Here is a 25,298-nt window from a genome sequence, read left to right on the forward strand (position 1 = left end):
TTGGCCTATGAATGGTCTATCCATGTTCTTGGTCAATTTCTCTATTGAGTTATGATCTTATCTCAGTTTCTAGGCTTACTCTATATTAGGTAGATTAATCTTTCTCTGTAATATTAATTGTTAATCTTTTCCCCCAATTTTTCATTTGTCTTTTAATTTTATTTATGGCATAATCAATTATTCTTGAGGAATAAGTAAATTACCAAAACTGAAGAAGTAGAAAACCTTTATAAGATCAATTACCATAGAAGAAATTAAAAGAGTTTTCAAATCTCTATATTATTTTTTTAATATTTATTTATTTATTTACTTGGCTGCATCGGGTCTTAGTTGTGGCATGTGGGATCTTTGTTGTGGCATGAGGGATCTTTTGTTGCAGTGTGCCAGCTTCTCTCTAGTTGTGGCATGTGGGCTCTAGAGTGCATGGGCTCAGTAGATGTGGTGTGCAGGCTCTCTAATTGTGGTGCACGGGCTCTAGAACGTGCGGGCTCAGTAGTTGCGGTGCACAGGCTTAGTTGTCCCCTGGCACGTGGGATCTTAGTTCCTCGACCAGGGATCGAACTCACATCCCCTGTATTGGAAGGCAGATTCTTAACCACTGGACCACGAGGGAAGTCCCTCAAATCTCTATTTTAAAGAGGGTACCATGTTCAGAGAGTTTTACTGGTGAGTTCTATCAAACTTTCGTGGAACAAATAATCACTATATTATTATTAACTGTGGTTGAAAAAAACACATAATATCAAGGAAATGAGAAGACAAGTCACAGACTGGAAGAAATATTTGCAAAAGACAAACCCGATAAATGACTGTTATCCAAAATATACAAAGAACTCTTAAACTCAACAATGAGAAAACAAAAACCCAATTAAAAACTGGGCCAAAGACCTTAACAGACACCTCATTAAAGAAGATACACAGATGGCAAATAAACAGATGAAAACATGCTCCACATCAATATGTTAACAGAGAATTGCAAATCAAAACAACAGTGAGGGGACTTCTTTGGTGGTCCAGTGGTTAGAATGGACCTTCTAATAACAATCTGCCTTCCAATGTGGGAGATGTGGGTTTGATCCCTGGGTGGGGAACTAAGATCCCACATGCCACCAAGGCAACTAATCCTGCGTGCTCTAGAACCCACACGTCACAACTAGAGAGCCTGCGTGTCACAACTACTGAGCCCACGTGCTCTGGAGCCCATGCACCACAACTAGAGAGAATAGCCTGCACACCGCAATGAAAGATCCTGCATGCCTCGTTGAATATCCCACATGCCACAACTAAGACCCGATGCAGCCAAATAAATAAATAAATAAATATTTTAAAAATAAATAAATAAAACAACAGTGAGGTACCACTACACATCTGTTAGAAGGGCCAAAATCCAAAACACTGACAACACCAAATACTGTCAAGGATGTGGAGCAACAGGAACTCTCATTCACTCCTGGAGGAAATGCAAAATGGTACAGCCACTTTAGAAGACAGTTCGGCTGTTTCTTACAAAACAGGCTGAAGACCTATGTCCTCACAAAAACCTGGACTGCTTTATTCATAATTGCCAAAACTTGGAAGCAACCAAGATGTTCTTCAGCAGGTGAATGGATAAATTGTGGTGTGTCCAGACAATGAAATATTATTCAGTGCTAAAAAGAAATGAGCTATCAAGCCATGAAAAGACATGGAGGAATATTACTAAGTGAAAGAAGCCAATCTGAAAAGGCCACATGCTGTATGATTCCAACTACATGACATTCTGGAAAAGGCAAAACTATGGAGACAGTAAAAAGATCAGTGGTTGCCAGGATTGGGTGGCAGGGTCAGGAAGGAAGAAGGAGTGAAGAGGTGGAGCACAGAAGATTTTTAGGGCAGTGAAAATACTCCATATGATACCATAATGATGGATACATGTCATTATACATTTGTCCAAATACGTAGAATGTACATCAAGAGTGAACCCTAATGTAAACTATGGACTTTGAGTGATTATGATGGGTCAGTGTAGGTAGAAATGTACCATTCTGGTGAGTAATGCTGATAACAGGGGAGGTTACACATGTATGGGGACAGGGGGTATATGGGAAATCTCTGTACCTCCTTTTCAATTTTGTTGTAAACTTAAAACTGCTCTAAGAAAAAGCTTTATATATATATATACACACACACACACACACACACACACACACACACACACACACACACACATACACACACAGAAATCAGATCGGGGTTGCCAGGAGTTGCGATGGGGGAGGGGTTGATTATAAAAGAGCACAAAAGAACTTGGGGTAATGAAAATGTTCTGTGTGTTGATTGTGGTGGTTACTACATAACTGTATATATTTGTCAAAATTTTTATATACTTAAAAAGGATAAAGTTTACTGTATGTAAGTTATGCCTCACTAAACCTTTAAACATTTCTAAGAATGTATATCTTTTCAAATTCATTCAACAAATATTTACTACATGTCAACTATGTGCCTGGTACTATTGTAGGCCCTGAGGATACAACAGTGACTAAAATTGACAAAATTCTGTTTTCATGGTGTTTATGTTCTGTTGGGAGAAACAGACAATAAACAAGATTAATATGTAAAATATCTAGCATGTTAGTGTTGGTAAGATTTGCTATCAGAGTAGATATGGGGTGTGAGGAAGAGGAGCCTAGAATTGCCCTTAACAATTGAAAGACAGAGTTGCCATTTATTGAGATGGGAAGACTGGTTAGAGGATCAGATTGAGAGTGAAGAGGAAGAGAATGGGAAACTCTGTTTTGGACATGTCACATTTGAAATGCCTGCTAGATAGCCAATTAGACCTTCCTGGAGGATGCCCAGCAGACAGCTGGATATACAAGTTTGGAGCATAGGTGAGGTCTGACTAAAGATATAATTTTGGAGTCTGGCAGGGCATGCAGCAATCTCCCTCTCATTTTAGGAGGGCCATCCCAAGAATAGGGTTGGCTCTTAAAGGCACAAGAGGACAATTTAAGAAAAAAGATATAATTTTGGGATAGCCACCATATGGGAGTAAATACAGACAAAAAAACAGAAGATGTCTGAGGAATGAGCCTCAGTGCTCTCCAATATTAATAGGTCTGAGAATTGAAGAGGAACCAGCAGACTGAGACAGAGTGGCCAGAGGTAAAAGGGAAACCAATCATCTCTGGAGTCCTGGAAGCTGAAAGAAGTGAAGGTTACAAGATGGAGACTGAATGATCTACAACAACTCTGGATTCGGCAATGTGGAGATCACTGGTAATCTAAAGTAGTTTCAATGGAACAGTGAGCGTGAAAGAAAAAGTTAGAGAAGTTTGTAAACATTTAGAAAGAAGCACTGTTCACTATAATGTTAAAACTAAAATGTTAAATCTGCTCTTCCATTTTTTAATAGTTCCAAGTACTTAAGAATGGTCCTTTCATTATCTGTCCTGATTTTTCCTTGGTTCTATTTCCTGGGTTGGGCAGGGAGAGATCAAGTCAGCTGCTGGAAGATAGTCCCTGCTAAGCACTGGCAGAAACTGATCTTACTCAGACCATCCCAGTTGCATTTCACTTCCCCAATTTAAATTTTATTTTTAAGAAATCTGACATAAAACAACAAGTATGTGTATTCTAGTTAAACATTGCAGGTTGAATACACGCACTTATTGTCCCTTCCTCACAAAACAGTAAAGGGATTTTTTTTAAGCACAAAACTCCAAAGTCAAAGAGGAGCCAAAAGTAGAGGGAAAACAAAATTTGGAAAGGTGGAAAGCAACTGAATTTACAAGTCTTGAGAAACCAGGAAAAAAAAGTCTTGAGAAACTTTTTTTTATTGCGATCATGAAACAAGAACAAAGAATATGAGAAAACTCTTATTTTCTCCTAGAAAATAAAACAACGAAAAAAATGGAAAACAGGAAAGTAGAGATAAAATGAGAGGATCAGTCCAGGAGGCTCAATAACTCCGCCTCCCCAAACACACACACACAAAAATAATTGTAGAAAAAGAAAACATAGAAAATGAAAGAAATTATCAAAGAAATAATATAAGAAAGTTTACCAGTCCAAAAAGACATGTTTACAGATTGAAAGAGTTCATGAGTACTAAACACGAAAAATGAAAAAGTTCTACACCAATGCCACATCATTGCGAAACTTCAGTGTGCTGGGGATAAAGAAAAGTTTCTAAAAGCTTCTAAGGAGGGTGGGGAGAAGAAGAACAGGTAACCTACAAAAGACTAGCATTCAATACAGCATAAGATTTCTCAACAGCAACCTTGGAAACTAGAAGACATTGGAACACATACCTCTACATTCTTTAGGAAAATTATTTCCAATCTACAATTCTATACCTTACCAAAAGAGTAATTCAAAAATTTTAAATATCAATCAAGTGAGAGTAGAATAAAACATTTTGGATATGTGAGGTCTCAAAAAATTTGCTTCCTATGCACCCTTTCTCAGGAAGCTACTGAAATGTTATCTACAAAAATGAGGGAGTAAACTGAGATAAAAAGACATAAGATTTAAGAAACAGGATGTGCAACAAAGTGGAGAAGCAAAGTGAACCCTCATGCTGATGGTGAAAGAAGACACTAGGATGACAGCTATGCAGTATGCAGAGAAGTAACTAGGCCAGATTGGAGCAAGTCTGAGAGTTAAATGAGAGGTCTTTTGGGTAAGGGCAGAATTTACATAGAAAACTAAGCAAACAAAAACAGATAATTATTAATTCCAGGGAAAACAAAAAGACATGTAGGGAAAGAAAAGTAAGCCTGATTTATTACATGACTGTCCTCTAAATAGTATACATGATCATAATGTAAACATACAATATTGACCTAAGTAAATTTAACTATAAGAGGAGATGGAAAGATGAGAAAGATGCATTTGTATTTGGTAAATGGGAAGAGAAAAGAAAGGCCAATCCTCATCATCCATGGTGGGAAGTCAACAAATAATACCTAAAATTGAAAAAAAAAACCAATAAATAGGACACGAATAGGCTTTTTAGAAACATGGAGATAACACTAATAGCAGCAGATAAAAGAATTGAAAGTTGCTGCTTCTTGAGAGGACGGTGTGGGTGTAGTTGAGGCTGCTGCTTTTCCTAACAAACCTTATAGACTACTTACTCATATTAACATGCTTAATTTTTTATTTAATATAAAAATTAAGAGAAAACAAGTTAGATTAATATGTAGTATCACAGAAAGGGGTCCATGATATAAAAGTTTAAAAACAAAATTGAGGAATAACAACACAATTCTATTTTTTAAATTATGTATGTATTTACCAACATTTGTACATGCAAAGAATCCACACTAAACTGTTCATAATGGTTACTCACAGGGAGTGGGATGGGGGACACTCTCTTTTTTTTTTTGAGACTCTCATTTTTTACTTTACATATTTCCATTTTGTTTGCTTTTTGGTAACAATTATTAATCATTTACATATTTTTAATGTATATTTGTTCATGTGTGTATATCAAATATAATGTTGTTTGCTTGATAACTTTTTCAATTATGCTTTATATCCACAAGCACACTGCAAGTTTTTTAAGGACCAATGTCATCTTAGAAGCTTTAATGTATATGCATCGCAGTGCCAACCACTGGGCTGGCTACCCATTGGGCAGGTGCTCAATAAAGGCTGAAATTTGCAATACTGAATCCCACATCAGAGCAACAAAGAGCATGTTGTACCATTCATCGCCACCAGATGGCAGGTCTCTATCAGAAGTCCTTGTCTATGGAGATTTACTCATTATCCTTATTCCCCCTCCAACTTTTCCAGAGTACTTTATCTCACTGTATTGTTATAAATTATTTAAGCTTTTCTCTCTCAGACCAGACTAAGAGCTCCTCCAGGATAAAAACAAATAATGATAATTCATCTTAGACCCATAAGTGTTGAATACTAGCCTGAACTAAGTAGGTAAATATTTTTAGAAGAAATAAGTGGATAGATGGATGCATATTTCTCTGAAAACTAATAAAATTCCACAATCATCTCCGTACTTTCTTCAACAACAATCAATCAAGAAACATTAACTTGGAACTTCTGTGTCCTATCTAATGTCCAGAGATGGGAGTTTTGAACAGTGAGAGAATAAAAAATATAATAAAGGGGTTTTAGCCAACTGAAATCTCTCCTTGGATGAGCCTCTCCAACTCCAAACCTTTCTAGGCTAATGATGATGCAGCTTCTGCCACCTGGGCACCTCAGTTGATGGGAGAATATGCTGCTATCCTTGGAGAGATTCCTGTGTGGTTGGGATTGACAAGGGCAAGCCCTAAGGAGCTTCCCAACTGATGAAGGAAATATACCTTCAAGCAAGAAACAGCTAGTCATGGCTTGCAGATTTATCCCCTCTAATGTACCCCAGCCCTCACAGGCCCATGTGTTCCAGGAACTGCTCCAATTTTCCACACAGGAAGGCCTATTTTCTTCCCCACACTTGGAAACCTAGATCTCAAAGGGAAAATTGAAGTATTCTCCTCTTCCTTCCCTGGGTATATTGTTGAGGAACTTTGCAAGTCATTGAGGCTAAATTGGGGGGTCAAAGGGAGGGTCAGGGGCTCAAGCAGCTGTGGCATTTGGACTGGGAGTCACCAGGGGGTGGGAAGAGACAAGCTTCCAAGGAGGAGGGGTGGAGACCAGAGATTAAAAATTCCTGAGCTCTGCTCAGTGTCACTGCTCAGAAGAATATGCATGGAGGCTCATTCTCTCTACCCCCCATCTCCACCCCTTATCTAATTAGCAGAGGAGTGTTAAAAGTCAGAAATCCTATCTCTTTCTCTTCTGGCATTCTCCAGCCATCTCCACCCTCTCTCCATCCTCTCACTCAACTCCCACACCCCCCAACTTGCTCCATAGTCTAAGCAGCCCCTCTAGTCTCAGAGCCCTGAAAAAGGAGCCTGGAAAAGAAATGTGGAGGAATCAGGGATCTGGGGAGTTTAGTGAGAATGCACATCTGGAAGAAGCATTAGCTTAGGATGCACACCACCATTACCACAGGGTGACCAACCATCCTGGTTTGCCCAAGACTGTTCTGGTTTAAGCACTGAAAGTCCCATACCACGGGAAACACCTCAGTCCTGGGCAAACCAGGATGGTAGCATCAAGGCTCTCTTGGCCCCAACTCACTGTGTAACACTGAGTAAATCCTCTCTCTCTGGACCTCAGTTATATCCTTGTAAAAATGGGAGCCTCTAGCTCAGACACTCTATGCCGCTATAAATGGCCTCTAGATTTCCTGAAGCTGGGCACAGCAAGGGTGACTCTGGCTTACTCCTCACTGATTACTGCCCCCAGTGTTCCCCTAAGACTCCTGGTATCTCAACATCCTGGAACATGAGGTGGAAGGGGCCTTCAGGATTAACCTGTCCTACTCCTCTCTAGCTCTATGAATACCATTCCAGTGGAATACAGTGCATTTATTCATTGTATTCCACCTACCACTCGATGCCCTACATTATAGTTAGATACAGACCTTATCTCCTTTTTACTAGATACTAAGCCCCTTGAGGGCAGCTAGCAAGACTTTGGCTCAGCAAAGGTTAAAGCCTTGCACATAACTGGAACAAACAAATATTTGGTGTTAAATTCTACAGAGAAATCTTTTGCACTTTACCTCCCAGTGGCCTAGAGGGAGGATACAGGGATCCAGCAGTGTGGTGGGAGGCAGCTTGTCCAGTCTCAGAGAAACTATTGTGAAATATTTAGGAATTTTGCAAACTGGTTGTTAAACACAGCTGTTATTAAAATTAAATTATATAAACTTACAATTAAACTTATAAATAAATTAATTATATTAAAAACAAAGGGGAAAATAAAAAGGAATTCCCTGGCTGTGCAGTGGTTAGGACTCGGTGCTCTCACTGCCGGGGCCTGGGGTTCGATCCTTGGTCAGGGAACTAAAATCCCATAAGCTGCATGACACGGCCAAACAAAAACAAAGATAGGTAGTCAAAATTTATCACTTCCTTATTATTTTACTAGATTTTGCTATTATCTATACCCTTAAGGTTAATTACATCTATCATACCTACGATAAAAATACTGTATAATGATGTGCCACTATTTGTCTCTTCCCAAGTCCACACTGGTAGTTTGAAATCAGCCATGGTGGAAGTATTTACACCATGCAAATCAGCAAACACTACCAATCATGTCTCCTATCACACTGAAACTGGTTGTTGAATATCTACCAGCACACCACTAGCTCAGATATATTACTATTCTGTCTGTCTGGTCATAGGCCCACTCTGCCTCCACTATTGTCGTCTACTCTGGTCTTCAGTTCCTGATTTCCATTCCCAAAAGAGAGAAACCAACAGTTGAAAGAGTTGAATCATCACTTAAAAACTAATGAGATAATAGAGCTGAGGTTAAGGAAATGGATGCACAAGCTGGCTATAAATGATGTGTAAACTTCAGTGTGGAGCACCAATCTCTGGCTCTTCTCTCCCTCCAGGAGACCCTCTACCACAATGAATGACTATGATCAGTCCAGCACAGCGGTCTTATGTAGACAGAGTCCCAAAGCACTCTGAAGAAGCCATTGGTTGCCCTCCAGGTATCCATCTCACAGGCTTATCCAGATGGCCAACTGAAGGATTTAAAGATACATAAGATTTCCATGCTGACAGCTGGAGAAGACAAGACTTTCCCATCTCTGGCCTACAATCACCTCTGGGGTTAATAAATTTTGTAAATCATAAAATTAGGATTATAGCATGTAAGAGAGCTGGTAGAATCCTTAGAGGTTATTCAACACTCAACATCTTCCCAACTCTCTCATTTTTCAAATGAAGTAATTGAGTCCACATGACAGTAAATAGCTTGCCCAGGGTCACATAATAAATTAATGGCCAACATCCAAGCCTCCTAATACCTGGAGCAGAGGCCTTTCTTTAACATCCTAAATTCCTTTTAGAGAATTTATATGATCTTTAGAGAATGTGAGCAGGAGCAAGCACAAAGTTTACATGCAAAAAGCTCACCACCTTCCCCTCTCCTTCCTAGAAAATTAAAGAATGTTTTTATAGAGTACCAACTAAATGCCAAGTGCTATGGGGAGCACAGAAGAATAAGACCCAGTCACTCATACACAGGAAGTGAATGTGGGATCACTCCTAAAACTGTTTCAAGGGGTGTGGGAGATTCCTTGGGTCTAATGTGACCCCTGTTCTGAACACACAGTCAGCGGCATGGAAATCAACCCTGCTGTCTTAAGAAGTGAAAATTAAACAATAGATTTTTTTTAAAGTATCATTCAGTTACAATATTAAATCAGTTTCAGGTGTAAATATTAGATTCTTGATTGGGAAAAGTAGGAAAGAGAGAAAAGGCCACTGAGGCAAAACTCAGTGTGCTTTTCCCAAGTAACTCAGTGTGGGACACCTCTCTTCCCCAAGGAGAGAATCCCACAAGCAAGGAAAGGAAGAGAGCTTGCTGGGCTGAGAGCCAGAGCTTTAGTCCATTAAGGACATTTTGCATTTGAGACATTCATACCCATCCTCCTAGAAAAATGAAACAGAAAAAAAGACACAGAATAGGAGCCCAAATTTCTTATTAGATTTCAACATATCTAAAATCACTCTGTCAAACTGCTATAAAAATTTCTAAACATTTTCATTTCTGTACTTATCTTCTCACATAAAGATAATAGTTTGCAGGCTGACACTAATCCCAGCCCACACTTTGAGTTCACTGCTCTAAAAAGGCCTGGGGAACTCCTTGGCCCCTGGAACTCCTTTGGTGGGGGGATTTCTGAGCTCCCTTTCTCATCTAAATCCAGTCCAGGGTGCTGTGAAGTGATCTGGATTGTGGTCACAGAGTAATGAGTTAGGACTGTAACTTCCTGTTTGTACTTCCTTCTGCATCTCTTTAGCCTGCCTTCCCCAGCCTTAGAAAAGAGTTTCACCAACCAAGGAAGGTCTCCACCCCTTCATTGCAGTCCCCGACCCTACCTAATATTGCTTCGGGTTCTTCCTAGGGGCCACAAGTTCTTTTATTCATTCATTCCTTCACTCATTTGTTCATTCATCCAGGCATCTTCTTCAGCACTAAGAATACAAAGTGAATCTTAAAGACAGATTCCTGCCTAAGGAGCTTATGTCCTAGCAACAAAGTGCTATCAGAAAGAAAGGCATCAGTCTTCTGAAATATAGCCCTGGGTGGCCCAAAGGTTGATTCTCACATATACAAGCAGTTAACAAACTAGAGCTCTAACAAATATAAAATGGTAGACCTACTAGGAATGAAGGAAATTTACCAGAACTTACTTTGGTAGAATATGGTAGAAGGGACTGTTGAGAGGTGGCCTCTGAAGTGTGTCTGCTCCAGGGTCCCACGTGACTTTACAGTCACCAAGGGAGGAGGTAGGAATGGTGCACTTGGTTGCTTGGGTAAAATGAGTAGGAGAGGGCCCCAAGCAGAGTTCCTCTATAATTATTAACACCTTGAGGAGGAAGGCAGGGTAAGGAGTGGGGTCTTATTAACGGGTGAGGACACCATAACTTTCAGGGATAGATGACCTATCTTTAGAATTAGCAGAGCTAGGAAACTTGCTTGCTCTGGGCTACAAGATTCTGAAAAATGAGCCCTCAAGCAGGAAGAGACAAAAGTCTGACTTATAGAGGGTAGAAACCTCCTGGGTAGGGAAAGGCCTCAGCCCATCTGTCAGCCTGGGAGGGAAGAAGGGCTGGCAGGGCGGGGCAGGGCGGGGCTTCCCTTGGAGGCTTTGGGCTGAGTCCCTCCTCCCTGGTCCCCCATTGGGTCAGTGGCTCCTACAGCCCTGCCAGTGAGGGACAAATGAGAAGAGCTGTTGATTTTTTCCCCCTTGGCCATTCAGCATTTCCCTACATAAATACTGAGAAAGATACTGCCTTCTCCTCACTTCTCTGGACTTGGCCCTGGGCTAGACTTGGTCCCCTGGGGGTGGGAAGGGCCATGGGGGACTTGTTTATGCTCAGGGTGGCTGTGGGCATATGCTATGCAACCTTCAGTGCCTCTGCCTGGTAAGTCCTTCCCTCTCCCTCCCCCCCACCCCCCCTCCTCACCAAGGAAGCTTCTACTACCTCATCCCCATTCACCATTACCTCACTTTTTCTCTTTTTGGTAGGTCAGTGAACAATTTCCTGATAACAGGTCCCAAGGTAGGATGATCTCCTGCTCCTGTTTTTACCCATCCAGGTTCCTAAGGGAACTCTTTTGGGGAAGGAAAAGAGGGGAAGGGAGATAGTGCCAGAAGTCACCCACCCAGAGGAACCTATGATTGATTATTCCCTAATGGAGAGCTAACCCATTTGAGTCTTGCTTGCACCCTCTGACCCAGATGACCTGACTAGAGCCAGGGTTGAAGCTCACATCCTTTCCCCTCTGCCAGGCCTATCTGACCTACACCACCAGTGTGGCCCTGGGTGCCCAGAGTGGCATTGAGGAGTGTAAGTTCCAATTTGCTTGGGAACGCTGGAACTGCCCTGAAAATGCTCTCCAGCTTTCCACTCACAACAGGCTGAGAAGTGGTAAGTTTGTGCACCTGTACAAAGGGGTGTATGTCCATGAAGTTGGGCTTGAAGTATATATGTATGTGTAACATGTATGTGTACAGTGCAATGAAAAAGTTAGCAGTGATCTGCCACTTCCTTGTTGTGTGACCTCAAGTGAGTTACTTCCTCTCTCAACCTCAGTGTTGTCATTTGGGTCAATAAGGTCAGCTGTTTAGCTCACCAGGAGTGTTGTGAGGGTTGAATGAGGTGAATACAAAGGTGTCTCTATAGAAATGTAATTACTCTATTTTTTAATGCATGTCTGTATTTGTGTTTGTACACACTTATCTTGTACTGATTTGCATGAAACAAAAATGGGGAAAGGGCTCTGTGTTTGCAGTCCCTGAGGGAGTTTCAACTGTCATAAAATCCCAACAACAGAGAAACAGAGATCACACATTGAGCTATGCTTCAACTTGAGTGTGTGTGTGTGTGTGTGTGTGTGTGTGTGTGTGTGAGCAGTTGTTTGTAACTATGTATAGTAGTTTGCATGAAAGTTGTTTATGTACAAACTATTAATGAAGAGTTGCCTGAGAAAAGCTAGGGGGAAGGGAGTAAAGAAGATAAGAAAAAAAGTATCTTCCTGTGGGGTATACAAATAGGATGAGAAGTAAAATGGGACAACGTTTATAAAGAGTTAGGAAGATACAAGCTCAGTAAGTGGTAGGTATTATCATGATGACTATTACATGGCTCCAACTCCATGTCAGAGAGAAGAAAATACCCTTCTCTCTTTCATGAGCCAGCCTCATAGCTCTGAGTCCTCACTGCCTAAGGACAAGAAGCAATGGCTAATGAACAGAGGCCTAGGCTGGATATCAGGGGGATAGTGTCCTGGTCCCAACACCATAACTGGTGAGGAGAGTGGCCTTGGTCTCATCACTTTATCTCTGGGTTTTACTTTCCCCATCTGTAGCATGGGGATGCTCATTCCTGCCTGGATGAAGTAAGGATGCTGGAAAGGCATGCACTGTTCTCTCAAGTAGAAGAGCATTCTCTTAATAAACCCAAAGAGGGAGGGGGACAGGAGAGAGAAATGAAATGGCATTTCTTTTCCAAAAACTCTTCTTTGGGTCATCAGGGTCCTAGTTTCCAGCCCCCTCTTTCTTTCCAAAGCCACCAGGGAGACTTCCTTCATTCATGCTATCAGCTCTGCTGGAGTCATGTACACCATCACCAAGAACTGTAGCATGGGCGACTTTGAAAACTGTGGCTGTGATGAGTCAAAAAATGGAAAAACAGGTAAGTTGTGCTCTCTGATGGGGGTGGGAAGAGGTGAAGGGTATAGAGCTGAGCGTAGGCTAAACTCTTCCAGGGAAAGGCTGAGGGACACAGCTTCTTCAAACCCCTAGACTCTAGCAGCAGCTTCATTGGTGGGAGCTCCTAGATCTAGACCCTCCTAAGAACTGAGCTGGATCCATGATTCTAGGACCAGCAAGTAGCACCAAGCTCTAAAGCCAACAAGGCATCTAGGAAGGAGGAGGCCAAAGAGAGTTTAAAGCTAACCCTTGTATTTCAGGCTTAGAATGACTTGTGCATAATCCAGAGCTACCCAATTATCTGCAGACAGCCTAAGAGACTTGGATTTGTCACTAATGAGGGAGGAGGTGGCTCTAACAAGACTACTGTAGCATAATGGTACAGAATTCTAGAATGTTTGAACTGCAGTGAACATTTGAGATCCTCTAGGCCAGCCCCAGCGTGCCTACCTTTACTTTGGGTATAGAGTTGAACTGTCTAGAGTTGGGGAGTACCTGAAGGGTGGGCAGTTGGCTTTGGGAATAGGACTCCCCCCGACCCCCACCGAAAATACCTCCATTTCCCTGTTTCACCTTTTTCCTTTTTTTTTGGCCGCCCTGCGTGGTTTGCAGGATCTTAGTTCCCTGACCAGGGATTGAACCCCGGCCTTGGCACTGAGAGTGCGGAGTCCTAACCACTGGACTACCAGGGAATTCCCTCCCTGTCTCACCGTTAGCTATAGCTTTACACACTTCTAGGACTCTTGGGGATGGTCTATGTCAGCTAAAATGACCTTGACTCTTCTCCAGGGACTTAGCAGGAAGCTATACACAGAACTTATTCTTTCCTTATGCGTAGGAGGCCATGGCTGGATCTGGGGAGGCTGCAGCGACAATGTAGAGTTTGGGGAAAGAATCTCCAAACTCTTCGTGGACAGTCTGGAGAAGGGGAAGGATGCCAGAGCCCTGATGAATCTTCATAACAACAGGGCAGGCAGGCTGGTACGTATAAGAGTTGACCAATGAGCCAACAGGCTCAGTATTTACAAAAGCCTCACATCCATACAGACCTTCACAACTTACCAAGAGCTGTCTCATACATGTTTCATCCTCACACCACCCAGCAGGACTGGGATAGCTACCCCCATTCTCTGGATGACAAAGCCAGTTAAGGCAGAGCCGTGGCTTGGCCAAGGCAATACATCTAATAAGTATCAGAACCAGACAATGAACACAGATCTTTTAGCCTAGTCCTTTTATCACTAAACCTTATATGCTAGCTCCTTCTACAGGCAGGTTTCTGAGAACACAGAACAAAGGCCTTGCTTTCATGACTTAAAATTTCAACCATTTCAACTGCATTTCTAGGAAATTAACAGGGGTTTATCATACAACCTATGTCCTAATGTCTTTCTGGGCTTGGAGGGGTTGGGACTGATCTAAGCTTCTCTGGAAGGTCTAATCTCCCCCAAGACTTTTGGTGGGGTAGCAATCCTTGGAGTGTTCTGAACTGAAATCTGGAGTCTAGTTGTATTAGAAGCTAAGAGCATAGAAATTTCCCTTTGAACCTATACCTAGATGTCCTGGTTGCCCATGGCAAAGGGAAGAGGTTTTCAAGGCAATTACAACCATGGGTAATCGCCTTGGGGGTAGGGGTTCAGAGCTTCCTTCCCTCTGGGAGAGGGCCCAAAAGACAAATCCAAATACCCACAAATACTCTAGCCCCCAGCTTCAACACAATAACAGTGCCAATGATCATGTTTTTCATTTTTAATTTACAAATTACTTTCTTGATCATTCTTATTCTTATGGGCAGAAAGAGAAACAGGCTCACAAGTGATGAAGTTAGGCCTTCAGCCTAGGTTACCTGACTTCAGTAACCTCCTCAACACTTGCCTCACTTCTTCCATAAGAATCACTCAGGGGAATGTTAAAATCACCAATACCATGGCCTTTAAACCTCTGAACTTCCTAATTGAGAAGATATGAGGTAGGGCCCAGATCTTCTTACGGGCCTCCCTCATAATTCTAATGTACTCTAAAGTTAAGAAGCACAAATCTAAAATATTCCATTAATTGCTAGCCTTTGGTCTTCTCTACTCAGAGCCAATCTCCTTTTGTCCTCCCTCTCTCTTTCTCTCTCTGTGAAGGCAGTGAGAGCCACCATGAAAAGGACTTGCAAATGTCATGGCATCTCGGGGAGCTGTAGCATCCAGACATGCTGGCTGCAGCTGGCTAACTTCCGGGAGATGGGCAACTACCTAAAGGCCAAGTATGACCAGGCACTGAAAATTGAGATGGATAAGCGGCGGCTAAGGGCTGGGAACAGTGCCGAGGGCCACTGGGCACCCACTGAGGCCTTCCTTCCTAGTGCAGAAGCTGAGCTGATCTTTTTAGAGGAATCGCCTGATTACTGTACCCGCAATTCCAGCTTGGGCATCTATGGCACAGAGGGTCGGGAGTGTCTGCAGAACAGCCACAATACATCCAGGTGGGAGCAATGCAGTTGCGGGCGCTTGTGTACAGAGTGTGGCCTGCAGGTGGAAGAGAAGAGAACTGAGGCTATAAGCAGCTGTAACTGCAAATTCCAGTGGTGCTGCACGGTCAAGTGTGACCAGTGTAGGCATGTGGTGAGCAAGTACTACTGCACGCGCTCCCCAGGCAGTGCTTGGTCCCAGGGCAAGGGCAGCACACGATAGCACCCCACAGGAACTTACTTGCTCAGTTGCATGACAATGGAGGGGGGACACAGCTTTTCTCTGGGAGAGAAGAGATAAGAAAAACAATTGGAAAGTCACAGGGTTGATCTGTAGTCCTCTTGATATCTGCTGTACATGGGAAAATGGAGGCCTAAGATTATACAGCATGTTCTTGACAGAGCTGAAATGGGAATCTGGGCCTCCTAACTTGGGTAGACCCCATTTCATCTTTCCTACAAGTTACTTCCTGGTCTTTCTGCCTGTAATTTTGCAGTTTGCTAAAGGGGGAGTTTTGGTTTGGGGTCCATATCCAAAAAGACCTTCAAAGTACTTGCCCCTGGAGTTTCAGACCATGTCCAACCCAGCTGTATGGCTGAGAATCAGAGAATGGAAGCCAAAAATGAGAGTTCTGTCCAGAGTCCTGAAGGAGCAACCTTCCCCTACTCTGGCAAGCTCCAGAAAGACCAACTACAAGTTCATACAGATAAGTGGGGCAGAGGCTACATACCTGCCTAGAGGGAGGTATATACGGTGTTGGGTTTTTTACCTCAATATGCACTTTTGAAAAGTTCACCCCACCCAACCCTGGGGAAACCAGTACCCAATATAACCTGATGACTTTTCCAGCTCAGAAACTATCTCTGGAGCCATGGAGAAGGGATGGTTACAGTAAGTGGACAGATGACTACAACTTACCTGCTCAAGGACCCCCAAGAGGGATTTTCCCCCAAAGAGCTGTAGAACAACTCTCTTTTGATATTTTCCCAGATTGGGAACTCATCTTCATTCTGCAATAAATGCTTCTAGAATATATATTTAATTGAGACCTTTTATTTCTCTCCTTGGAAACCTTAGAATCAGAAAGGGAATGAGAAACCCTGCTTCTATATCCCAATTATACACAAGGCTAAAAGGAGAAACTGGAAATATCCAAGCCCCTTGATATCAGTGTTTGACAGATAATAAAATTGAGACCCAAGAACTGGCCTATAGGAAAAGAATCCAGATTTCTGAATTTGGAAAGTATTATTTTAATGCAACCTAAGCAACTTGAGGAACAAGCAAGCCCTTCGAACTTGAATCATATTCAAAGTGTGTTTGCTCTCTTAACTTGGGCTTCCTGGGGTGTCTGTACACCAAGGACCTGGGCCCCAAGGCAAGAGACTAGGAAAGTTGTGGATTCTACCTTCCTCATTTACACTTCTACATCTTCTACTGGTAAGCTTTGGGGGAGGAGTAGTTTCCATAAAGAGAGCCCTAGGGGCTCAACCACTGGTCTCCTAAATCTGAGCATCCTGGCCTTTGGAGTCTCCCCTCTCTGCAAAGGTCAAGCACCCTGCAGGGGGGACGTATTTCAAATATGTTGAATAAACAAGTAAAATGACTGGTCACCAAGAGTGGGGAAACATTCTTAGCTTAATGTTTTAAATTAAAAAACAATTTAAACGTTCAACATCAGGGCAAACTAGTTAAGTCATGGCTATACAATGGAATATTAGCCATTAAAATAATATTCTGAAAAATATTTAGTAACATGAAAAACATGCATGATATAATTAAGTGAATAAAGTAAATTACAAAACAGCATGTTCAGGATGAACCCAATTTTGTTTTAAAAATAGGAAAATATTAGCTATCATGTAATACCAAAGTAGAGTGGTTTGTTTTCCTTTTTGTGTTTTTCTGTATTTTTATATTTGTCTACAATAAACAAATATTTTTGTCATCAAAAAAATTAATAGTAAGTTATTTTTTTAATGTCAGCAGGGAATAACCAATCCATTTTTTTGTTTGAGTGAAAAAAAAGGTGAAATGTTCATTAAGGAAGTTGGCATCTCAGGAGGAAACATAAGCAGGTGCCTTGAAAGTCTACCCTGGTATCTATTACTTCTGTGCATTTAAAACTACCACAGATGCCAGAAGCCAGAGATAAAGAGAAATCCATAAAAATGCAGCCTATGTCAAGGAAATGGAAGATTTCCTCTACCTCCCTCCTTCTAAGGAAGGTTAAAAAAAACACACTACAGTTAGCAACGAAGAAGTGTGTATGTGTGTGTGTGTGTGTGTGTGTGTGTGTGTGTACGTGATGGTGGTGGTGGCAGTGGTAGAAGGGAGAATGGGAGAGATACCATCCAAGCACAAAAATTGTGGTGAAGCAATAGGCAACCAAAAGAAAAGATTATTTCCCTGGGGCTCAGACAAAAAAAAAAATTATCTAGCTTGATGTTGAACCCTCAAAACCCTCAATAAACATAGACAATAAACACAGATGCCAAATTACTCATGAAACCTGAGTTGTAACACTGCCAAGGAACTGAACAAACTAGACTTTTCTCTTTATTCGTAACTGAATCTCCATCCAAAGACCCCAGGTATCTGATGCTTTGACATTTTCCCCAGGACCTTGTTGACATTCCCAAATAATCTTATGGGAGAACAATTGGGAATTCCATGAAAAGTTTGCCTACTTCCCCAAAAAGCTCATAGTCCCACTCCTCCCAAGCCTCTTCCAACCTCATTCATTTTACCCTCATGGCAATCAATCACATCAACCAATCTTCCCACATGGATCCTGGGCCAGAAACTAAAGGAATTTGGATTTCTCTGCATCCATCACCTTCCTGTCAAGGACTCATTCCAAGGCATTACAGTGGCATTCAGATTCATTAGTTACAACCCTACACTCCTTCCCTTTTGGCTCATCCTTAACAAGCTGGCTATCATTAAGGTGACAGAACAGTAAAACCCCCGTGTTTGATAGGTCCAGGGCCCAAGACAGGCAGGTTGGCAGCCACAATCTGATAGTAGATCTTGAAAAGCTGCTGAAAAAGGAATTGACTCAATGAGAGAAACCTGTCCATGAGCCTAGTCCCACATTTCAGTAAATCCAGGCACTGATTCACATTGCCTGGAGAACAGAAGCCTGTATTTTCTCAGTCTATGCTTGCCAGGCCCCTACAAAACTTTTTCTCCTCCTCCTCCACCTCCTCTTCCTTCTCCTTTTTCTTCCTGTCTGATCTTTGCCATGGGCAGAATTAAGAAAACCCTAAGGCCTATTCCCAGAGTTTCCCATGGTCCCCTGCCAGTCTCCTCAGGGCTTGCTGGTGGGTGATCACAAGGGTGGAAAGGGAGTAACTGAGGACCTACTAAGTGTCAGATGCTTAATATATACTATCTCCTTCAATCCTCAGAACAATCCAGTTAAAGAGTTACAATTATTCCCCTTTTACTACTGAGGAAACTGTGGCTCAGAGAAGTTAAGCACCCAACCTAAAATTAAACACATGGAGGTAGATTTGAATTCGGACCTATTACCACATAAATCTATACTCTTCCTTTATACCACTTACACTCTGGGACCCCAGGGATCTCTTGCGACATTTTCCAGCTGTCATGACAGCTTTGTAGAATGACTCCATTTATATGCAGTGAAAGGTGTCCTTTTCCTCCCTCTTCTACAAGTAGAAGAGTCACATTTCTCAGCCCTTCTCCAGAAAGAAGAAACCTAACTTTTGACTTGCAAAGGCCTTCCTTAGAATGATAAAGCAGATAGCCTGGCTCCTGCTGACTTGGGAGGGCAGAATCCTGGTTCTCCAGGGGGTACTCAAAGAAAAAGGCTAACCATTGTGGTCTACATTAGAGGTCAAAGTTTCAAAGGAATGTCAAAAGAGGGGTGTTTATTTTAGAGGCTAGAGGAAAAAAATACAGGAAAGACAGAAAGACAAATTTCTAGCCCCAGATCACATACCACTCATATCATTGATCACAAAAGACAGTGACCAAGGGCCCAGATAATGAGGTTTGAAGTGTGGGGGATGAAACGAAAAGAAAGACCAGAGCAAAGACTTCCAGAAGAAGTTAAAGACCTTCGGGTAGGACTAGTGTTCTACACCATTTTAATTCGGTTGCATTCCCTACCAGAGGAGGTAAGCTAGGTTTAGAGGAGGAAAGTTCCCCCGCACCCAGTATCACCAAGTGAGATAGCTGAACGTTAGACTCCAGGGCCCTGCACACTCTCCATGGCTGGTGCCCTGCCCACCCTGCCAGGCTGCCCTTTTTATCAGGAAATGAATGTATGATGACCAATGAAGGCACTGAAGAAATTAGGCCCAGGCTCTGGGAAGCCTCAAACTGCACTTGGTCAGTGAGGGAGGAAGGAGGCTGTGGGTAAGAGAAGTGGAATATGGGTAGGGGGTGGGTGGGATGTGGGTAAGGGAAAGGTGGTGCGCATTCCTCTCAGATTCTCAGATACCTGCCTAGACCTATGATAGGACTAGGGGATCCTAAAATGGCCACTTCTTCATCAGGAGCTTCTTGCAATCTATAAGAGATCACTTGATTCAGCTACCTGCTTCTTAATAGGAGAGCTCCTAATCTAAGGCCTAAGGAAGAGAAGCACATTTTACACTCTGTGTTGAAAGACCGTCAGAGAGGGAGGGAGAAGCTAGTACTTCCCTCCCTGGGATAAAGTGCCTATTAGGAAATTTGCTGCATGCCTAACTGAATCAGCACTGCTATATTTTATTTTATTATTTATTTATTTATTACATCTTTATTGGAATATAATTGCTTTACAATGGTGTGTTAAGTTTCTGCTGTACAACCAAGTGAATCAGCTATAAGTATACATATACCCCCATATTCCCTCCCTCTTGAGCCTCCCTCCCACCCTCCCTTTCCCACCCCTCTAGGTCGCCACAAAGCACTGAGCTGATCTCCCTGTGCTATGTGGCTGCTTCCCACTAGCCATCCATTTTACGTTTGGTAGTGTGTATATGTCAGTGCTACTCTCTCACTTCGTCCCAGCTTTCCCTTCCCCACCCCACCCCCGTGTCCTCAAGTCCATTCTCTATGTCTGCATCTTTATTCGTGTCCTGCCACTAGGTTCATCAGTACCGGTTTTTTAGATTCCATATATAGGCATTAGCGTATGGTATTTGTTTTTCTCTTTCTGACTTACTTCACTCTGTATGACAGACTCTAGGTCCATCCACCTCATTACAACCAACTCAATTTCGTTGCTTTTTATGGCTGAGTAAGCACTGATATATTTTAAGTCTACGAAATCTTCTAGGACCTCTCATTATGGATTGAGGCCTTCAAAATACTCCTTTTCTCCAAGCCGAATAACCCTAATTACTTCAGTTTTTCACTAATTCTCTCTCACACACTTTTTCTTAGACCCTCTTCAAATGCACACCAGCTTTGGGTTTCTGTGAGGGGTTAGGTGAGGGTGTGAGCCAGAAACCCTTCTCAAACCTCAATTGCCATCACCTCTTTGCCCTCAAGTATCTGAAGAATCTGCCTATGCTTGGCTGTCACAGAGCTTTGATTGCCCCATCAGGCCCCACTTGCATTTCTCCATGGCCCAAGTTCATTTCTAACCCCTCCATTTCAGCCAAGTAGCCTTGATTCCCAGCTGCATCAGCTGGAACCTCAGTCATCAGGGTCCTCCTGTGCTAGAGGCTTGCAGGCAGTGCGGGGCAAGAACATGAAACTGACAGGACACACTTCCTTCTCTGCTCTCACCCGTGAAGCATTTAGCTACTTTAAAAGTCCAGTTTTATTTCTGTGCTGATGATTCCAAAATCCCCACTTCTGTGCAAGGTCTAGGCACCACAGCTCTAATATTCCACAGGATGTTTCAACTTGAGTGACAGAATTGATTTTCTCTATGATTCCTCTGCTTCCATCAGTAATCCAATGAAACTTTGAGTGACTAAGGCTTACTAATGAGTCACCCCTCACTTGTCCCTCTGCTCAACTCTTCATATTGTACCTGAATTTTGCACTAACTCAATAACTGATATTTTGCCCCTCAACTCTCCACCTAACACAATGCTACCATACTTATCTTACTAGTACACTACATTCAATTCATCATTACCTGATTAAAAACAAAAAACCTGCAATGTCCTAGAGAATACAATTCCAGTTCTTTGGCCTGACATTTCAAGTCTCCTAAACTTGACACTATCTTATTGTAAACATTAAAAATTTTTTTCTATGAATATAATCTCATAAAAATCCGAAAAATTTAGAAGTAAACAGACCAAAAAGTGAATAATACCTTCACTCCCTTCTTCCCCCAGCTCACTGCCCTCCCCAGAGGTAACTGTTCCTATTTTGCTTTTCCAGTTTTATTCCTTGCTTCCTCAGTTCCAGCTAGACCAGGTTATGACAATTCTCTGTATATGCCATTCCCATGCAATTTCTGTATCCCAGTTGAGACCATTTCCCTCCCTGAGATACCTTTGCCTCCTCAACTTCAAATATTCCCTCCTTAAGGTCTATCTGCTCTTTGAAATGACCTGCCATTTATTTGAAAGAATCTAAATTTCACTGCCTATGATATCTAGGCATTATGTATTTCTCTATGCCTCAACAATAGAGCTGACAAGTCTCCTCCTTGGAGGTAGGGCCATGTTACCCACCTTCGTGCCTCTGCAAGCCTCTCACGACACTCTGCATTTGGTGGGTGATTACTGCTCTCCAGACACTAGCCAGTCTTGCCCAAAGGTGGTGTTAAGTGTACAGGTCATGGAATTTCAGAGATGGAAGAGACCTTAGAATTCATCTCCTACAAACCTCTCACTTTACAGAAGAGGAAAGACATTTGCCCAAGGTCATTTGCCTAGTTAAAGGTCAAGTTGAGGATAGACCTCAGGTCTCCTAATTCCAAGTTCAAGCAATTGCTAGGACCTCTGCTCTTGGGGGTGGGGGAAGTGGCCCAAAATACTCTCAGGACCAATCAGCTAGGCAGTAACTCAGACAGGTAACTGATGGGGGAGGTCTTGTATATGGTATGTGATATTAAAAAATTTTTAAGTTTAAAGAGAACACTTGAGGTTCCCAAACATACCATTACCACTTGAGCCCAAAGCAAAGGAAAAAGTCAGCCCATTCATTCCCCCTGCTACACTACACTTCATGGCATGTACCCCTTTTCCCCCTCCTCGGTATTCACCTTAAATTGGCTTCACCTGAATAAAAATGTTGAAGGGCACAAAATCAGAGTCATCTTGGATGCTGATATTTCTAGAAATCCACTGCTCTTCCTATTGCTTCATGGTTTATGCCTGCTGTCCCAAGTATAATTGTAATTGCGCCTCCTTTCACTCCAAAAAGTGTACTGTTTGATGGCAATCATATAGTCCTCCTATTTATAACCCACTTCATCCATTCAATAAACATTTCTTGACCACATACTCTGTTATAGGCATAGCACTAATGCGAGAGATGAAGAAGTTCATGACATTGACAAGGTCTCTGCCCTCATGGAACTAGTATTTTCATGGAGGACACATACAATGAACAAGTTAAAAAACAGATTATTACAGATTGAGATAAGTGTCATGATGGAAATAGTAGGGTTCTTATAACAAGGTGGCAACATCTTAAGAAAAAGTGGTCAGAGAAGGTTCTCTGTGAAGTTGACATTTAAAGTTATACCAAAGGAACTAGTTATAAGAGCTTCAAGAAAATATATTTCAGAGAGAAGCATTAACAAGCAATAAGGCCCAAAGCAGAAAAGAGCTTGGAAAATTCCAGGAACTGATAAAAGTTTGATATGACTGAAGAATGCTTTGCGTGTGGTGGCATGAGATGAACTTAGAGAAGTAAGCAGGGGTCAGATCATTGAAGACCCAATCGGTCACAGTAAAATGTCTGAATTTTGTTCCAGAGAAATGGAAAACCATTAAAAGATTTTAAGCTAGGGGATGATAGGATCCTATTTACCTTGTAAGAAAACTGGCTGTTATCTGGAAATAGTCAAGCATGGAAGGCTGAAGACAAGGAGGCAGTTGTATTAAGACAGGCAAGAGCTGATAGTGACTTGGACTAAGGTAGGGATAAAGTGAACAGAGGGAAGAAGGAAGATGGGCAGTATGTATAAAAGAGGTAGAACCAATAAAATTTGCTGATGGATTGGATGTGATGGGTGAGAGAAGGGGAAGGATCTAGGGTGACTTCCAGTTTCCTAACTTTAGTAACTGAGTGGCAAGTGGTGCTGTTTACGGACATAGGCAAAATGAGAGGACCAGGTTAGGGCTAATGGGAAGATGGGGATCAAGAGTTCCATTTCAAGCACATTAACTTAGAAATTTTTCTGAGACATTCAAGTGGAAATCAAGCAGGCAATTGGCTATTAAGTCTGGGAAAGATACTAAATAAACTAGAAAAGAAAATTGAGATGGAGATGCAAACTTAAGAGTCGCCAATACAGAGAGAGTTTCTGAAGCCATGGGAGTAAATGAGATTTCCTAAAAGGAGTAGGAAGTGAAGGGAAGAGGGCACAGGTCCAAAGAAGCACCACACCTCTCCCATTGACGTCCACAAGTGCCTATTGAATAACCTGAGCAACTGAGCCTCTTTTTTTTTTTTTTGAGCCTCTTTTTGATTTTAGGAACAGATGGATACAGATTTGCCAGCAGGTAGGGAAATATAAGAGCTAACCTTTGTGGGGGGCCTCCATCAATCTATTCAATCAGTAAATGTCTTCTATGGGTCATGATGGACTGTGCTAGGTGCCTGTCTGGGAGGTAAACACGAAGGGACACGTTCCCTCCCAATCAAGAAGGAAAGCACACCTATGCCCATAAAAACGTGGTGTGATAAATATTCTAATAAAAGTGTGTACAAGGGGGCTTCCCTGGTGGCGCAGTGGTTGAGAGTCCGCCTGCCGATGCAGGGGACACGGGTTCGTGCCCCGGTCCGGGAAGATCCCACATGCTGCGGAGCGGCTGGGCCCGTGAGCCATGGCCACTGAGCCTGCGCGGGAGAGGCCACAACAGTGAGAGGCCTGCTTACCGCAAAACAAACAAACAAAAAAGTGTGTACAGGGGCAGTAGGAACATAGGGATGAAAGCAACCAATTTCCGCCTGGCCCAAAACTGAGGCAAACTCATCCAAGTAGTGAGAGGAGCTGAACATTAAAAGGGTGCTCTGAAGCCAGAAAGGCTTCCTTGCACGCTGTTTGTTTCTGTTTTGCTTTAAAACAAATCTCGTACTTCCTAGAATCAAGGTAAAATCATGACAGGTTGGTAGGGGTAAAAAAGGAGGCTTTGGCTCTCTGTCCTTTGACGACAGAGACTAGCCCTTTCCAATGAGCCTTAATCAGGTGTGGGGTGGGGGTAGGGGTTAGAGGAAAAAGTAGAAGAGAGTGGTTTATGGCTGTTCACAAAAAAAAAAAAAAAAGCAATAAAATACTTTGCCCTGAGCTGCAGAAGGGTCATAATTGGTATGATAAGCTATCATTTAACATGAGGAGGAAATTGAAGTTTCATTTCCTTGCTTTTGTGGCACCCCTTGAATTGGGTTGATGACACCATTCAGTCAGTCAGCATGAGGCCTGCCTTACCAATTTTGTTTTGCAAAACAAAGCCAGTCACGGTCAAACTCAGTTGGTCAATTCCACAGATTAACATGAGAGACCCCTGGAAAGCAAGACAGCTGGGTTAGCTCTGGCTGGGAAATGACGGGTTAATCCTAGGCCAGCTAGGCAGGGCGCTTTCATAAAATCTTTCAGGCTCCTGGCACCCTCCCACTCCTCACCCCTCCAAGAGCTTCCCACACTCACCAGTGTCCTGGGGTTGACTCTAAATAATCTCCAGAGTTTGAAGGACAGGGCTGAGCTGAGAGTATGGATGCATTTCCCCATTGTGCCATATGTTGATTGCCATCTTCTCGTCTTGATTTTTTAGACGCAGACTGGGTAGTATGGTGTGACAGAAAAAAAGCAGGCAGGAATCTATATGAGCACAAACTGGGAAGAATGAAATTTTCTTTAAAAATTGACAATAATACAACAT

The 25,298-nt window shown here is 42.3% G+C and overlaps 1 protein-coding gene and 1 non-coding gene across 2 annotated transcripts in view; both read left to right on the forward strand.

Annotated features, from left to right (window-relative positions):
* The window catches only part of WNT8A (Wnt family member 8A), a 47,631-nt gene extending 31,478 nt beyond the window's left edge, over window positions 1–16,153 (forward strand). The window contains exons 3-7 of the mRNA XM_067730229.1: window positions 11,123–11,156; window positions 11,387–11,525; window positions 12,666–12,791; window positions 13,647–13,789; window positions 14,938–16,153. Of these exons, the coding sequence (XP_067586330.1) occupies window positions 11,123–11,156; window positions 11,387–11,525; window positions 12,666–12,791; window positions 13,647–13,789; window positions 14,938–15,486 (991 nt within the window). The 3' untranslated portion in view covers window positions 15,487–16,153. The remainder of the gene's footprint in view (window positions 1–11,122; window positions 11,157–11,386; window positions 11,526–12,665; window positions 12,792–13,646; window positions 13,790–14,937) is intronic.
* Window positions 2,876–2,991, forward strand: LOC137222880 (small Cajal body-specific RNA 11). The gene has a single exon (XR_010942657.1). It is a non-coding gene; the product is annotated as a small Cajal body-specific RNA 11 (non-coding RNA).
* Window positions 16,154–25,298: the final 9,145 nt, after the last annotated feature.

This window comes from Pseudorca crassidens, chromosome 3 (assembly GCF_039906515.1).
Source record: "Pseudorca crassidens isolate mPseCra1 chromosome 3, mPseCra1.hap1, whole genome shotgun sequence".
In the NCBI taxonomy this organism is placed as follows: Eukaryota; Metazoa; Chordata; class Mammalia; order Artiodactyla; family Delphinidae; genus Pseudorca; species Pseudorca crassidens.